The sequence below is a fragment of the Microtus oregoni genome, unplaced genomic scaffold (genome assembly GCF_018167655.1).
Source record: "Microtus oregoni isolate MIOR12 unplaced genomic scaffold, Mior012 000181F_ref0000086, whole genome shotgun sequence".
Classification (NCBI taxonomy): Eukaryota; Metazoa; Chordata; class Mammalia; order Rodentia; family Cricetidae; genus Microtus; species Microtus oregoni.
The window spans coordinates 369137-387761 of NW_024544839.1; the positions used below are offsets into that span (position 1 = coordinate 369137).

The 18625-nt window shown below is 41.3% G+C and overlaps 1 protein-coding gene across 3 annotated transcripts in view; it reads right to left on the reverse strand.

Annotated features, from left to right (window-relative positions):
• Positions 1-567: 567 nt before the first annotated feature.
• The window catches only part of LOC121445376 (spindlin-1), a 49501-nt gene continuing 31443 nt past the window's right edge, over positions 568-18625 (reverse strand). For all 3 annotated transcript variants that reach the window (XM_041647502.1, XM_041647503.1, XM_041647504.1), the window contains exons 4-6: positions 10675-10928; positions 6344-6577; positions 568-2069 (exon numbers count right to left, since the gene is read on the reverse strand). In XM_041647502.1, coding sequence (XP_041503436.1) covers positions 1870-2069; positions 6344-6577; positions 10675-10928 — 688 coding nt within the window. In that variant the 3' untranslated portion in view covers positions 568-1869. The remainder of the gene's footprint in view (positions 2070-6343; positions 6578-10674; positions 10929-18625) is intronic.

The following is an 18625-nucleotide window of genomic DNA, read 5'->3' on the forward strand; positions in this document are numbered from 1 at the left end:
GGTGATTGCAGCCAGGGACAGAACTGAGGTACTGTGTTAACATGGTGAGCAGTTGTGACCATCCAGAAGCATGAGGTTGTTAGCCTCTGTGAAGACTACATACATGGGTATCCAGTAACCATGCTCCTTGAATCATGGAATGATTTCTTACATCAGGAAGAGCCCCAACAAGGTAGCAGACCTACACTAGGCCAAAGCTCTGGTGTGTGCTTGACAGTATCCACATCTGTCCAGGCACAGAAAGGATTTTCAAACTCTACAAAGAGACTGGTTTTACAAATCATCTTTCTCCCAGCTGACAGGTCACTGGGGATCTTCCAAAACAAGCAAGACCAAGCAGATGTTAGGTGAGCCAATCAACCACATTTTCAGTTCCATCTCAGCTTCAAACAACCTTACAGAACAAATCACAAATGCACCCAGTGGCCAAGAGCTGCTATTCACCCACAAGCCAGCTAGCATGACAGCCTTCCACCATAACATATAATGCACATGCAAAGCCCAGGGCCACAGAGGGAATAAACCCGCATGAACAGCACACCTGGAGCAAGAACAGACACCGCCACAACAGGGTCAAGGCAAGAAGCCATATTTGTCCAACATTCACTGGAGAGGGAAGGGCCAGGAGGAAGAAGAGCAGGAAGGGAAGGGGAGAAGAAGAGGCCTTCTGACCACAATCATATATCAACAGTAACAGTAATAAAAACTAAAAAGCCCCAGAGAACTTAGCAGAAGGCAACAGTGCCATACTTTAAAACTCACATTTCTAATACCAATGTACTGTTTTTGCAGGAATTTACCACATATACAAACCACTGTTATATTGTTGCCTTCTAAATCCATGTACTAAAATCCTGATGACTGGAAGCATACAAATAGACCAATGTGCCGTCCACAAGCACATTGACATTGTTCCATGTGAACCAAGGACCTGGGCTTTATTTTAAAAGTACTTATGATTAAAGAGTAACAACAGCAACAACAACAACAACAACAACAACAATAATAATAAAGGAAACAAGAAACAAACGAAACATAGAAAACAAAGCTTCGAATTGAAGGCAGCCTTTTACCCAGATTTCTTAACAGTTTACTAAATTCTACTGTGGGTTGTTGACGGTTTATGGCTAATTTATACCTGGACTCATAGCTAAAAGCCTCCAGATTAAAATGGTACTCTGAATTCTGACCTTTGAAACAACCTAATGTCCCTGTGTGCTTTCCGTGCCCAAATTTAATTTTAAACAAAGCCATATTATAAATACGACTGACTTGGGTCAAGCACTCCTGTTGAACTGGAGAAAACATTATCACCCCCCCACACACACACTCCACAAGGAAAGGAGTGCCAGCGGTGAGTGCCTGTGTGTGTGTATAATATATACATAGGCACACAGATGCAGATCTAGACAGGTAGCTATAGATACATAATCTCTCAAAAAAGGCAGTAACAAAAATAACAAACTATGCTTGCATTGTGGCAGCAGAATAAGACAGTGTGTCAAAGTGATGGGGAAAATGGTTACAACTTATCCAGATTTAAATGACTATAATACTAGCTTAACTTTTACCACCTTGCTTGTAACCCCCAACAGACAGCCTTCTTGTAAGGGGGAGGACCCCCTCACACAGATGCCTTGAAGAGGGAGGACTCCCCTCACAGATGCTCTGAAGAGGGAGTACTCCCCTCATAGATGCCTTGTGTTCGAATCAGTCTGCACTATTCAGAACAACACCAGCTCTGCTGGTGGAGATTGTGGGTTCGCAGGGACATCTAAGCTTTCATTAAACTGGAAAGCAATCAAGTCTTTATGTCTACAAATTATACATTTAATAGTTCCACAAATTTGGCAAAGCTTGTGATGACATCTAGGACGTTTTCACCAAATCGTAGACGTAAATATGGAAGTCATCATCAAACTTGATGAAATAGACAGAGGGTTTGGCCTCTACTTGGTGGATGACCATGCCAGTCCTTTTCGAGCCATCTTCTTTGGCATATTCCACTTGCTTGCCTACCAGGCTGTCCACAACTTCTCCTGGCTCCCTTTCTGCTGGAGGCGAATCATCTGTATTTAAAAGAAAAAAAAAAGTCAATATTTAGATATATCACTACTGCATTTAGCAACAAATATAAAGACTTAAGATATCCTGAGTTCATCACGATCTGGTCAACACTTTCTTAAAGGGTCACTCTCTAAATATTTCAGGCACATGGTCAACGTCCAAATTAGTCATCTATGAGAACGCACCAAAATGGCCAAGGCAGTCCAGAAATTAATAGCTGAGATGTACTTTAGCAAAACACCACTCACATGGTTTACTGTGAACCTCATCCAGACAGATAAATGAATGATTTTAAAATTATAACCCAAACTCCTTGGGATCAAATTAAATTATAACTGCAATTTTCTAAAATTAAGCTTAAATGGCTTTGAAATAGACTTTCCTGCAGGGCTTCCTGAGAACATGCTGCTCGCTTAAAATGTTGAGGCATCACTAGGGTTTACCTGTGAGTCTGAAAGCTCCTTCTCCTCAACTTCAATGCATTCTAACCATCTTCCACGCAGTTTCAGAATAATTTTAATAAAATCTCCACACTTTACAAGCAAGCACTAGGTGAACTCCACCCAGACCAGGAAAACAGAACAACAGATCTCTGAGGACGGCCCAGGTACCTGTACCATCCATCCACAAGAGCCTCAGGTTGCAGTTACCTCTGGGAAAACACAGAATGACAACAAGCCACCACTAACCAAAACAAAACAAAGTGCGGTGGGGACACAAAGCAGTCACTAGACATTTTAAAGCACTCCTTAGAGGTTCAGAGAAGAGCCACGCTTTTAGAGAAGCAGATGGGCTTCAGGCTGGCCAGATCTCAGGTGAGCAAACAGTCTCTGTGACCTCGGCATGACTGAGGTACAGAAGTCTACTAACACAGCTTCCTAGTGTGGTGTATGTAGCATGTCTACATTAACATCTCCCCTCCAACTACAGCAAGCCACTAACTCAATGACTATCTGAGACCCACCACAGTGATTCTGGTACAAATACACAATATAAACTAAACCCTGCACATGATCAGTTCTTTTAAAAGCAGAGTGAAAAAAGAACCTTCTCCTCAAAACTTCCTTTCCTGCAGGCGGCACTGCTCTATATCACCTCACATTTCCACAGAAACTTCCAAGTTTACCAAGGGATTCCAAAAGCATGATGCCAGCTGATTTGACAGGAGCTCCGAGGGTCTACACTTCTACTGAAGCTTACTTAGCCAGCAAAGGGACCGGATTCAAACCGCAAGGACATGGCTGCTTCAGAGTTTACCAGAACATCAGTACTATTCTAACAGGAGATAACCTCCACACAACTGACAAGAAACGAAGAAGTTTGGGAAGGCACGAGAAGATTAAGAAGTGGCTGGAAAAGTTGTAGCATTATGTGTGGAGGCCTTGCACGTCTATTCTTAGCACAACAGCACTTGTTTTGATGGATCTTCCTCTACAGTTGGAGAATGCTTTTAAAGAACACTCTTCAGAACATAAATCCTAGAGTATACAAATAATTTTCTTTGTAAAAATGAACAAACTTTAATAAAAAATTAAGTAGTCATTCCAGACCAGATAAGCGTTATCAGTAAGTTCCTTAATGGACTTCTTCATAGAAAAACGTCTTTTAAAAAGAAATTGAAATGACCATCATAACACTAACAGTGTTTGCTAACCACAATGTCTCAGGCCACGCACGGGTCCACATGTCTGAGGAAACAGTCCTTTCAGAAAAGGTTCAGCCTGATGTAGATGGAGGTTTATGCCTACAATCCTAGCTCTCAGGAGGCTGGGATAGAGAATCTTGAGTTTGAGGTCTTGGTTAAATAGCAAGACACTGTTTCGAAACAAAACAAAAACTAATTAATAAATAAACAGGATTATCCAAAAATCACATTAAGAAAACAATTCCACTTATAGTAACTTAAAAAAATTTCTTAGTGGCAAAAGAAAGGAAATGTTTAGACTCTGAAAATTATAAAACTTGGTTGAAAACCATCACAAAGCTCAAAGTTTTAAAAAGCATCCTCACTTGCAGACTGAAAGACTTGCTACTATTTATGAACATGAGAGGGCAGTATATTCTGCAGACAGACAACACCGATGTCATCAGCACCCCAACAGAATTCTTTATGAAAATTAGCAAACTAATTTTAAAATTCATATGCAACTGCAAGATACCGAGAACAGCCAGGACAGTCCTAAGAAGCAGTAGAGAGGGGTCTCGTACTTCTGATGTCAATACTTACTACAAAGCAATGCAATGAAGACAGTATGGGATCTGCAAGGACAGACATAGAAACGGGAGAACAGAACTGGGGTCCAGACACATTCACGTATCCACAGCCAAATGATTTTCAACAAGGTGCCAAAACCATTCTATGGAGGAAAGAATAGTCTTTTCAACAAGCAGAGCTAAGTCCAAGGGAAGCTACATGAAAAAGAATGAATTGAACTCTTACATCCTCACTTCACGCTATACCACATTTTAATAATAATAAAAATCCAGTTACAAAATTTGCAATGTTTAAGACACCAAAAGCAAAATTAACAAAAGAAACAGATGAACTGGGCCTGAAAGTTAAAAACTTGGGTATCAAAGATCAATCAAAGAAGTGAAAAGAGAGATGAAATGGCAATGCACACCTGTAATCCTAGCACCCCAGGGGCTAATGTAGGAAGATGGAGAGTTTGAGGCCTGTCTGGACTGTATGGCAAAGTGCAGGCCAGCCTAAGAGACATAGCATGACTCTGTTGCAACTCTGGGGGACATTGCCAAGTGAAAAGAGAGCCCACAGAAGAACATAATAAACCTGATTTCTAATAAAAGACTAGTATCTAGAATGCTGACTCTGAACAATCATATCACCAGAGATACACAAATGTACAGTAAGCACACAAAAATCCCTGTGATATCAGTAGTCACCAGGGAAACAAAGCAAACCACCCAGGAGACTACTTCATCCTCACTAGAGGAACTATTAGGATGAATTTTAAAGACAAGAGAGTGCTGGTGAGAACATGAGGAGAGCAGATCCTCACCCACTGTTGAAGGCAATGTGAAGGACACAATAAACAATGAAACCTGGAGTTGCCACTAAGACCCAGCAATTCCACTTCAAAATCCCACAGAGAATCTCAGATGCAAATGTTTATAAAACACCAATATCCATAGAAACCAAAACATAGTAACAACCCAAATATGAATCAACAGCTAAACAAATGAAATAGGGCATACTCCATATAATAATTTATACTTGAACACTATTTATAAAGGATGAAATCCTAAAGCATGGTCCAACACGAGGAAACCCTGGAATCATGTGAAACAAAAAAACTAAGTCACAAAAGGTCCCATAAAATCCATTCCCGTGGAGTCCACAACAAGAAAATGTATCCAGAAAGTCAACGTATCCACAGCTGCTTAGGCTGTGAGTAAAGATAGGGAGATGAGAAATAAAAAAGCTGGGCACAGTGGAAACAGGGCGATCAGGAATTCAACTAAGCAGAAAAATCAAGATGTGCCTCTCAAAAGGTGGGGGGTGGTGACGGGCGGTTTCTGATGGGACAGTGTTCTGAAGCAAAACCTGCCTGGGCACAGGGATGCATTCCTGTTAGTCCCAGCATTCTGGAGCCTGAGGCAGGAGGACTGAGTTTAAGGCCAGTTTGAGTTATAAAGTAAGTTCTGGGTCAACTTCTGCTACATGAGACTTTCTCAAAGAACAAAAACCAAGCTTCCAAAACCAGGTCACCCCACATTAGCTCCACCATTCTCACTTTGTCTGTGATCTAGCTGCTACAGAAAGTTCCCTCCCTGGTTCAGTTTTGTTTTGTTGTGTGCTAGGAATTCAACTCAGAGCCTCATTCATGCTTGGCAAGCCCCATCTGCAGCACTGAGTTAAGCCTCCAATTAAGTTTTCTGAAACTACTATTCTCTGAAGTCTAATATTCAGATTAAATTATCACTGTAGATGACCAGCTGCAAAATAAATCAGGAAGAAGTAGGAAAAGCCAGACTGACAGTGAGAAAACAGCTGCTATCTATAAACAATGGAATGGATTTACCTGATCCGCTACATGGTCACATACTTTCCACTAATAAAAAATCCCATTGTAGTATTTCTAAAAATTTAAATAACCTTTCCAAAAGACTTAACATTTTTATCATCTAAAACTCACAAGAAAAAGTTTGTACACACAAAAAACACACCTGCAAACCCATTACTCAAATACTTTAGCTAAAATATTAATTCCTTTCAAATCACCAAACCCAAAAGTTGCTGATGTGGCCAACTTACTAGAATCAGGCATGATGCGGAGATCGCCTTCTTTGTAATCATCTAGGAGCTGGTACATGTACAAGACAGGGTCTTTCTCATAGGTGATGTAAAACCATGTGTTCATGACAGGTGCCCGTGCCAAGACCATCCCCCTCCACTCATCTTTAGAGCCATCCTCTGTTTCAAACATGTGCTCCACTGCTTTGCCAATCATTGTGTCCGCTAAGTGTGCGTCGCTGATCCGAGATGTGGCTGGAATTAAAAGAGCAAAACACTTGAGCAAGTGTTTACTAACAGAGACAAGCTTTCCCCATGCAAATCATTAGTGAACATGAGCGTGGCCAAGAGATCTAAGCAGCTATCAAACAAAAAGGCAGGGCTGGCACACATGTGGACTAAACAGGAAGAAATCTGGCCTAAGGTGAACAACAATCTGTTTTGTTCTTATTTTTAGATTTAGTTCCTCAGTATTACACCTAAACCACAGGTCTTAAGTAGTTTTTGTTACTGCTTATTTTGCAGTTACCTAAAGCTATGAGTTAGTATCTGATTCACAGATAGAAAGAGCAGAGTTCCCACACAGCACATGGTGCTGACCCTTTCTTAGTAACATTTGATGAAGTCCTCTGAACTCTCCATGAGTCCACCCACCTTCACATAAATAGCAAAAATTAATAACACTTTGTTATTGTCTTTAAAGAAACTGGGAGTTCGCTTATCACTTTATTTTCATGTTCTGTAGTTATTTACTCTTATGCCTACAATCTAATCTCCATAGTAACCAGAGTGAACACTGCACTATCTAGAGAAAACTGTCATTTATCATTTAAAATTTTCTCACTTTGTTGCCATCCTTCAGCCCCCAAGTCCATCCTCTCTTCGAAGCATACCCCATCTACCCAGACAAATTTTCTTCCTTCTTCAGGGGACAGGCTATTTCCACAAGGTCTCTAGAGCTCAACAGGACAACCAGGGACAAATGGCACCACCAGTCTCATCATGTGTTGTTCTGTTCTTATTTAACAGTCCTCATTACCTAAAGCTGTCTTACTTTATGGATTTGCTGACATTGTAGGTATCTGGACACTGCGATGAAGCAGAGGCTTGCTCCCTGTTTCTAGCTCTTAGCAGTTTCAGACTGCCTGTGTGGTATTATGAGATAGCCCGTGTGTGTGTGTGTGTGTGTAAAAAATTGCCAGGCTTTCTGTTTGCGTGCTGTTTTTAATACTAGACAGGTTATAAGGGGTCCTATTGACATTAAGGTCTCACCAGTCCTCACATTCTAGACAACTGTCTTTCAAAATAATCAGATCTCCTCTCTAGTCACTTATCTAGTTTCTCTATTAAAATCAAAAGGAAAAGAAATTCAGATTTTCTAGCTAGGCAAGTATACTGCTACTCAATTTAATTAGGACACACACACAACCTGTTCATGGTGTTACATATGTAACAGTAATCAGAAACAGCACAAAATCACACACCGCCCCCCAGGACACTTAAAACATACAGGAGCACATACACATCAATGGCTTCTTCAAGCCAGCAATCAATAAAAACTATTAAAAATAAAAAAAACGTATTTTTGCAAACCTTAATACCTAGTTAAAATGTCTTTTTTAAAAGTATTTTTTCTTTGTGTATAGATGAACACAAGTATGTTTTGGGGTATATGCAGAGGCGAAAGAAGGATGTTGGAGCCCTTAGAACTGTTGTGATAGGCACATGCTGGATGTCTGTCCTCTTCAGTGGATATGGTCCTCTTAATTCTCAACAAGCATTCTTAAGTTACTAAGCCATCACTCTAGTTCCCTTAATGTGTATTTTTTTTAAAACAACTTCATTCAAACTATTGTTTCCAGTTATGTGAGATCCAGCCTCACAATGATGTGAGTTTCCCCCAGATAATTCTAGATGCTCACCTAATACTACAAAGTATGCAAGCAGTAACTCCCTAGGTCAGCAGCAAGAGCCTGAACCAATTACCATTAAACTCTTCAAACTGTTTAAGCTGTTACACTACAACTCAACAACAACAACCACACAAAATTCTTCTGATTAAAAATATGAAACTTGAAGAAACATTTCTCCAAAGATGATATACAAATAGCAACAAGCATGCAGGGACAACACAGCCTTAACTGTTATCCTTACACCTACAGATGGTTACTATCAAAACAGAAATCACTAGGTGATGGGGGCAGAGTTGGAGAGTTGAAGCCGCTGTGCATTGCTGCTGGAGCTGTAAGCCTCAACAACACAGGGAACACTGTGGCAATTCCATTAAGAAAACATGAATTATAAAACCCTATAATCAGACAAAACCACTTCTGGGGGAAACCACCCAAAGGAATAGGAAAGTTTCAGGGAAGTCACAGATAGCCACATCCACAGCAGCTTCCAACATGGAAAGGGTCATGGATAAACAAAATGAGGTACACAGGTTTATACCAGAGTATGACTGCCAGTGTTCAAAGGGAAAGCATTCCTGCCATGTGCTACTTTGTGGAAGGATGGAGTAAGTCACAGAAAAAAAAAATATCCAGAGTGGTCAAATCCCTAAAGACAAGAATGGAGAGCACATGTACAAAATGATGCAGACAATAAATTCTGCAATTTTCTTTATCAAGCTTGGTTCGTGTGTGTGTGTGTGTGTGTTGTGTGTGTGTGTGTCTTGTCTGTCTGTCTGTCTATGTGTGTATGCATGAGTTATGCAGACTTTTCCTGTAGAAGAAGGAACTCCACATTGCAACTGTGAATAACTGAGGGTAAGGAGAACAAATTCTTATCTTAATGTTGGGGAAATAATAGGGTTAGGGACCTTGAGGGTCCACAGACCTTGCCTTGGGAACCACTGACACCATCACATGCTCTTCAGTCTCTTTACCTGGCTTTTTCACCATCTCTAGTATCACTATAATTAAAATTCAATGTACACACTGAAGTGGGCTAGAAGACTGTTTCCTCCTACACAGAACACAAAAGGCAAGTAACTTTCTAGATTCTACTCTCATAGTAAACACAAAAGTTAAGAGTGCATGTCTAGTCAAGTATGGTTGTTTGCATCTATAATCCTAGCCCTCCAGAGTCTGAGGCAGTGGACTACTTACTAACTGTATTGGACACAGTATCTTGCTAATCTGAACCACCATTTGGACTCCTCTCTTCAAAGTGCTTTAATTTACAACTATAATCCATGTCCTCTGGCAAACGAGACAACCCAGATCTATAAAGAATACACACCACCCTTGATGACATACAGCCCGGGTGCTCACAAGATTTGCTCCTGTCCTATGAGTATTCACGAGAGAAGCTTTGCCCTAGAAAGCAGATAGACTGAAATCCTGGGTCAGAAGATGCCTACCACCACGCAACACCACCAAAGCATGCAGTTACAGTTTTCTAAGGAGCCAGTAAGGCATTTAACATCCACATTTCCAGGAGGAAGTCTGACCTCAGTTACACCAGGAGAAGTTGACAGCCAGGTGTGTGGCACATGCCCACCATCCCAGCTAGTCAGTCAGGAGGCCGAGACAAGAGGACCGACCATATGAGCTCATACATTAGAGACCATGGGGCTCAAGTGAGCTGCCCTATAAAGTGTTGTAGCCTTAGATCCTATCTCAAAAAAATGCTGAAAAAATAGGATGAAAATGTAAAACTCTGTGAAAATGTAACTTCACAGAGAATGAGAAGACTTTTCAGAACTGTGGGGCCTAATTTTCAAATGGCACAAAGACTTAAAGGCAACTTTCAAAGAATATACATCAGTATTTTAAGAAGCAGCAGTTAGCAGCAGCAAAACATTTTGAAACATATACTTTTAAGTAATACTAACTTGAGAATGTTCTACTTAAAATTGCCATCAATAATCATTACCTTTAACTTAAACTTTGTGCCTTAAGGAACATTTATAAGGTAACCCTGAGACCACAGGACAGAACAAGTTTTCCCCTTGCAAAGCTTACTGAAAAATGGACTCTCATCCTGGATGCTTCCAAGGACATTTAGTGTTTACCATAGACAACAAGCCAAAATAACCTACTATTTCCTGAGCTGTCAAGTCAAGGGGCCATGTCAGTGAGCCAATGAACATCACAGACAAAACGAGCAACTGGAAAACTGGAAATCTCTAGGTCAAAGATCCATCTTTATATCTGTCATAAGGCCCTTAACTGTGGTTTCAAATCATCTTCTCCGGGTCAGTTTCTGTGTTTGTAAGTGGTACATGTTTATCAGAGGTGTTTGAGGTCTGACAGAAGTAACAAACACTAATAATGAGAATCAAAAAGCATTCAATTGCCACTTTTTAAAATAATAAGGTTTTTAAAAGAATAACTTTAAAGACTTACCAACTCTATCAGGGAGGACTTCAAGTGCAGAAACTCTTTCATCTTTATTAAGTTCTAGTCCATAAACACAGTCAAATCCATCATACTTTATAAGATACAGGGAAGGATTCACGGGCACCTGGTCCAGGACAGTCCCCTTCCACTGGGTGATAGGGCCGTTGCCCTCTCTCCACCCATGCTGAATCCTGCAGCCTACGATGTTCCGCCGGGGCTGGGACACAGGTTTGCTTGGTCCCACACTGGTCCGATGTTTTCTGTATTCACACATATAATGTATTATTCTCACAAATATGCACATCTGGACTCAATACAGTAACTAGCTTGCATGTTCATCATTACACATAACCCTAAGGCACGGGCAAACTCCTTCTGGTGAGCCAGAATGACCACAAGTTTCAGGCCAGTCTGGACTGCAGAGCCAAATGTGCTGCAAAAACGAAGAGCTAAAGAGATGCCTCAGTTGGTAAGAGCATCGGCTAATCTTGCAGATGACCCAAGTTTGTTATCCAGCCATCTATATGGTGAATGTCCTCTTCTGGCCTTCTCAGGAATCAGGCACACATGGAGTGCACAAACATACCTGATGGAGGCACTCCCAAACACAAAATTAAAACAAAACAAAAAACCCCACCACTTAACATTTTATTCCTTTTTATGCCCTGGTAACCCTGAAATAAACTAATCAACACACAGTTGGACTACAGAGTTCGCTCAGAAGCACAATTTCCTCACATACTAGAATAATTCACAAGCACCTTATAACAGTTTATGACAAATAATAATGTAATATTAGAAATACTGCAGCAACATCAAACCAGTGATTTAAATATTTACACAAAATGCTAATACTTTGGTTGTTTGTGTGTGTACACACATGTACATATAAAAACATGTGTATCCATGTAGAGGCTAGAAGTTGCTACCAAGTGTCTTCCTCTGCTGCTTTCCACATTATTTTCCAAAACAGTCTCTCACTGAATCTAGAATTTGCCATTTAGGCTAGACTGGCTTATCAATGAGTTCCCAGGATCCATCTATCTTAGCCCTGCCCCTAAACTACGGGGATTACAGACACATGCCCCATCCGAGGACCCAAGCTTAGCTCCTTATGCTTATTCAGAAAGCACTTTACACAGTCATCTTCCCAATGCCCATCCTGGCTCTTGATAGGGGGTGGGAGGGTTAATTACACTCTGAAATACAAATACAAAGGATAAGACTTGGCTTGGATATAACTTGGGCCAAACCAACTTGACAGATGTTGCTGTGTGCCAAGAGCTGAAGAGGATCACATGGCATTTCATAATTTCTTACAAATTTACTGTCATTACAATATATTATATATATACATATAATAAAAAGGCATTTACTGTTTACAAGCACTTAGCCCTGACAGAGGTCCCGGAAACAGTGGGTCTGTTGCAAACATAAAGAAGGACATCTGAGGCAATTAAGCACTGAGCCGAGAGGGAATGAGAGCTGAGGCAAAGTGGACCAGGAAAGGGATTGAGGCCATGTGTAGAACCTCTAAACCAGACACTCCCACACTCTCCTCACCATCTTCTGCCCTCAGAACCTTCTGAGAAAGCAGCACACCTTCCTCCAAGGGAGGGAGAGTCATGTCCCCTGGCCATATGAGTACAAAAGCCTAACTAAGCAGGGAGTGACTAGAGTCAGGTAAGAAAGTCCAGAGACAGGATCACAGTAGACACAGGTGGTTAAAGGGAATCCTGTTTTAAAGAGGACACCCAAGCAGAGCTAAGGAAGCATAGGAACTTCTAAGGTCACCTCCTCTCCAGCCCAGGAATCCTGATGTACAATATACAAAAGTAGCTTAAAGAAGAAAGAAAAGAACATTCTTGATTGAGTTTTGATAGGTAGTAGAGGTTAGCCAGGAAAATATATCCATGTAGTAGATAAAGCTATTACCAGCACTAAGCAAATAACAGAAGCCAGGTAAGAGAAGCAGTCCAGATGATTGTGCCAACAGGTGCCTGTTTCTGGGGTTGTCTGAGAATGTTCTGGAAAGAGATCAGTATTTGAACTGCTGGGCTGAGGAAAAAGAATGTGTCCTCAGCAGTGCAAACAGGCTTCATTCAATCTGCTGAGGGGCTGCACACAACAACAAAGAGGAGCACACCATCTTTTTATTTCTGCTAGTGGACCCAAGCAGGAACATAGTTTTCTTCTGCTCCTGAACTAGATCTTCCACCAGTGGCTCCTGGTTCTCCGATTCTGCATCAGAACTTTACCATCAGCTCCATAGTATCTCTAGCTCACGGACTGCAAGGGAAGGAACTTCCTTGCCTCAATATTACATGACTCAACTTTTCATAATCTTTATTTCTATCTCTTATTGGTTCTCTTGCTCCAGAGGATCCTGACAGAGGAATATGTATCACAGAATGGAAAAGTTGAGAATGAGACAATGTGAATACAGCTAGGCAAGGTAAGGTAACAGACAACCTGAAGGTTTTGGTGATGAGACAAACAGAGAAGAATCTGGAGAAATGACAATGTGGGGGCTAATACAGAAATGAGTAGAGAAAGGCAGCAGGAGGCAGAGACTGAGGAATAAACACATGGCAGTGGGGAAGGACTTCAACAGAAGTTGTCCACAGACTACAATCAAATGCCAAGGACCAAAACTGCTCCAAGTTAAACATCTCAAAGACTATATCCCTGGGAAGTCAGAAAAAGAATGGCTCATGCTGAGACATGCCACATAAAACACATCCTTTGTACATCCAGGCAAAGACACCAAATCACATGTACAGTAAAACAATGAAATCTGGACAGCAGCATGTTATGCCAGAAGAATGAACTTGGGGCTCCTCTGGGAAAGAAACAAAGAACCAGAAGGGCAAGCTGACTTCCAAGCAGAAAGACCACAAGTAGAAAATTGTAAGCATGTCCAAAAGCAGGGAACACTCTTTTCATCTCTATGTGTCCCTTAAATGTAGCACTAAAGGCTGACACACAGCTCAACTCAGGACTGACAGGGAGTAACAGATACAGTCATTGTAGAACAATACAGAGGAAGAGAGGAAACAGTGATCCTTGAACAATGAAGGGGTGCTTAGGGAGGCACATGTCAACCACAGTTGACAACCCCCAAAGTTTCAGACAGTGTAGCACCATCCTTTAATTCTAGCACTCAGACTCTGAGACAGGAGAGTCAGGAGTTCTAGGATAGCCTAAACAATACAGTAAGACCCAGATGCCCCCCCCCCCAAAAAAAACCTTAGCCAGGAATGAAGACACCCTCTGTAATCCTAGCATCCAGGAGGCCGAGACAGAGGAAGCCAAGTCTGAGGCTAGTCTGGAGTACACAGGGAGCTCCAGGCTTATCCTACGAACTAGGCAAAGAAACTCCCACTAACTACCTTTCTAATAATACCAACATTAACAGCATATATGCACACAAGCATGAGCACACCACAATACATTTGTGGGGGTCAGAGTTGGTTCTGTCCTTACACATTACATAGGCTTTGGGAATTAAACTCAGGCCACCAGGCTTGCTTAGCAAGCATTTGTTCCTTCTGAGCTACCTTACTAGTTCCCACATGATCACTTTTTATATTGCTAATTCAGGGAAAACGACTACACCCTCAAGAATGAGCAGCAATGGAGGGTATGATCCTGGCAGAACTCATAGGATTTGAGCTCCCCCAGCAGCAAGAGGAAGTGGCTGAGACGGCTACAGTAGCACAGCAGCTGGCTCTGATGGGATTACAGTGTGCTGTTGCATGCTGAAAATAGTAATCTTTAAAGTCCTTTTGTGGCCAGGTGGAGGTGGCACACGCCTTTAATCCCAGCACTCAGGAGGCAGAGGCAGGTGGATCTCTTGTGAGTCCGAGGCCAGCCTAGTCTATAAGAGTAGTTCCAGGCTACAAAGAAAGCCTGTCTCAAAAAATCTAAAGGGGGTGGGGGCTGTGAAATTTTAGTAGCGTGACTCACAGGTCAGTCTCATAGTATCTGAGAAGACAAAAAATATGCAACTGCCACCTATTCTGACACTGATTTAGCACAATTCCCGACCTCTCTCTCACAGAACCAAGATGATAAAAAGAGAAGAAAAGCTTCAATAAAGCTGTCAAAAGTTTTGTAACTACTAAACAACACTCAGACCCTCAGACCCAAGAGGACTACTAAATACGTGCAGTTTCTAGGGACAAATATCTGCCCTTCTAAGGGATTACACTTGTCTTAGAACACCAGAATCTTCTCATCGACACTTTTTACCTTTGTCTTCATGCAACCCACTCACAAGCCTTCATTCAATTTTTATAACCATGTCCCAGAGAACTCCCCTGTACAGGAACAGGCTCACAACAGAGGCTGTGGGAAGTACTTCGCCGAGGAATGGATGTGAAGGATTCCACCAGCACACATACCACTTCCTAAACCCTAAGTAACAGACATTGTTATTTCCGCTTAAAATTGCTTTGTCTATTCAGGATTTTTGGTACTTCCACATGAATCTTGAGGGTGTTTTTCCAGTTCTGCAAGGAATATCACTGAGATTTTAATGGGGATTGCACTGAATCCAGTTTTTTACAGGAGGAATTCTGTCAGTCCAAGTAAATCATTAAATAAAACAGGAAGTCAGTATCTAAAGGTAGGTAGGCCTTTTCCACCTTATTCTATTTCACTCCAAATGTTTATTCTAATGCAAACCATAGTTGGGCACCATTTTGTTTTATTTTTGATTTATGTGCACATGTGTGGGTGTATATAAGCCATGTTTGTGTGTAGAGACCAGAGGATGGCTGGCAGGAATTAGTTCTTTCCTTCCACCATGTGGATACTGGGGACAGAACTCAAATCATCAATCAGGTTTAGCAACAAGTGTCTCTTTTGGCTATGCCATCTCACCAGCCCTTTTCAATTTTTAGAGACAGAGGGTCACTCAATAGCCCAGGCTGGCCTTGAACTCACATTGATTCTCATGCTTCAGAGTCCTGAGTGCTAGGAGCACAGGTATACAGTACAATGCTGTGGACGTCTGAATCAAAATGGCCCCATAAGCTCATATATTTGATTGAATGTCTGGTTCCCAGTGGATTACTTAGGAAGGATTAGGAGGTGTGACCTGGTTGGAGGAGAGGTGTTACTGAGGGTGAGCTTTAACTTTCAAAAGCCCATGTCTCACTCTTTCTGTTTTAGGTATGTAGATAAGATGATGCAAGCTCTCAGCTACGACTGGTGCACCTGCCTGCCACTGCTCTAGCATGCTTGCCTAACCTGCCACAACACTCCCCACTATGAGAACCAGGACTAACTTCTGAAACTTCAAGTAATTTCTCAAATAAATGCTTTTGTACAATAACTAAGACATATGCTCAGTTCAGGGTACCATTTTTTATCTGTTTACAGAGGGAATCCTTCTCCTGGATAAGTAAGGCACAACATACCAAAGCCTCACCATAAAAAACAGCAATACCTCAAGGAATGTGACTAGGGCTTTACTGAAGGATAATGTTCAGCAGTACATCTTACTGACCAAGTAATTAAGGTCTATCCCTACACTGAAATAACTATACAACTATTAAAATTATAGGAAAAGAGACCCGGGATGGAGCTCATTGGTGGAGTGCTTACCAAACATACACAAGCCACAGGTTTAATCACCAACTTTATGAAAGAAATCTAAAATTATAAAAATTAAAAGATATTGTCTCCATTTGCTTGAAACATTTTTTTTTTAATTTAAAGATGTTTTAAAAACACAAATGTAAGCCAGAGTCTGCTGCTAACTCCAGGGTCTTTCTAAGGAGGGTGGAGATGTATTCAGAGTCTGCTGCTAACTCCAGGGTCTTTCTAAGGAGGGTGGAGATGTATCCAGAGTCTGCTGCTAACTCCAGGGTCTTTCTAAGGAGGGTGGAGATGTATTCAGAGTCTGCTGCTAACTTCAGGGTCTTTCTAAGGAGGGTGGAGATGTATCCAGAGTCTGCTGCTAACTCCAGGGTCTTTCTAAGAAGGGGAGAGATGTATTCAGAGTCTGCTGCTAACTCCAGGGTCTTTTTAAGGAGGGTAGAGATGTATGCAGGTTGCTTGCAGGCCTTGTTTGAGGGTCACTACCCTGTTCAAGCAATTTTTTGCATCTCTGTGCTTTGTCTACTATATAATGAACTCCAGACAAAGAAGAAACAGAAGGGATCCAAGAGAATGTAACATCTTGTCCCAAGAACTAAGCACAATTTAGTAATCAGATTTGTTCAAAAGCAAAATGGATAAGAGGCTATCAATCTGAGAGGGCTCAGGGGTAATGGGATAGAGGATATGGATGGAGAGGGCTGGAAGAAGAAAAAAAAGGGGGGGGGAGTGATGTAACTATATTTTAATTATAACTACATTGCATAAAATCATCAAGTAATTAATAAAAATATTGTTTAAAAAAGAGAAAGACAGCTGGGGGAGGGGTACACATCTTTTAACCCCAGCACTTGGGAAGTGGAGGCAGATGGATCTCTGAGTTCAAGGTCAGTCTGATCTACAGAGTAAGTTCCAGGACAGCCAGGGCTGTTACACAACAAACAAAACCCAAAGAGTCAGAAAAAAAAAAAAGGAAAGACAAAAGAACTCAAAGTTGGAGTGTAGGGAAATGAGGGTAGAGAAGATGGATCTCTGGGAGGGGAGAATATGATCACAATACATTTATGAAATTCTCAAAGAATTAATAAAAACTAATAACTTAAAAATAAGCATTGAAATAGCAAATTAACACTGAGATCTGTTCTAGAATCTAGTGGCTAAGAGACGACCCGGTGGGTAAGGAGCCTCCTGAACTAGCAGGGGGGAAACAAGCCAGCACTCACATCCCTGGAGCAAGATGGCTAGACTAACTGAACTGGCAAGCTCTGGGTTCAATGAAGAACTCTGTCGCAATATATAACAGAAAACACCAGCACCTACATGCACACACATTCCCCTCCCCAAGCATGTTGCCTATACATACACAATGCTGCAGGACTGATGCAAGAATATTTGCTCTTATAATGAAAGAAAACTCATTTCTCTCAATATTGGAAACAAGTGACAAATGAACAGAAAGCTCAGTATGAAGCTCTCAAAGGAGAAACCTTTGGGGAGAGAGTATCTTTCAAGTGAGACAATGTAATACATAAAGGGGAAGGAAATAATGGAACAAGAAGGATTAAATGGGTCAGGGATGAGAGGGCAAGGTAGAGAAAGGAATGTGAAAAGGAATGATGAACATTAAAGGCCTTTAAAAAACCATTTATCTTACATGTCTGTGTATGTGCATGAACCCTCGGGGATCAAAGAAGGTAGTCAGACTCCCCAGGAACTGCAATTAGAAGCATTGGTCCTAATCCATGTGGCTGCTGGGAGCTAAACCCCATTTTCTAGCAAGAGCATTTAGTGCTCTTAATTGCTGAGCCATCTTTCCAGCTCCAAAACCAACTAAGAAAAATAACCCAGCAGGTGGAAGACTTATACAGTGGAAGCTTTATAAGACCAAAGACATTAGAGAGTAGAAAGATCTTCCGTGCTCACAAACTGACAAAAATCACACTGTGAAAACAAAAGCTGCTTACAGACTCTGTGCATTCCCCATCAAAATCCCAGTGACATTCCTTACAGAATTAGAAAAAGCAATCCCCAAACTGATATGGAAGCAAACAAAGGTCCCAAATACCAGAGCAGTACCACCTAAGCAAAATAGTAAAAGGTCCCCAGACCACACTCTTTCATATGTGGTCCCTAGATTTTAAGTTTTCCATCTCTGAGGGAGTACAGCTAATACTAGAAAGTAGACAGTGAGAGAGGCAAAAAAGAGATTTTTTTTTTAAAAATATTTTTATGGTTTATTTAACTTTATTTTATGTGCATTGGTGTGAAGTGTCAGATCCCCTGGAACTGATCTTCAGACAGTTGTGAGCTGCCATGTGGGTGCTGGGAATTGAACCCAGGTCCTCTGGAA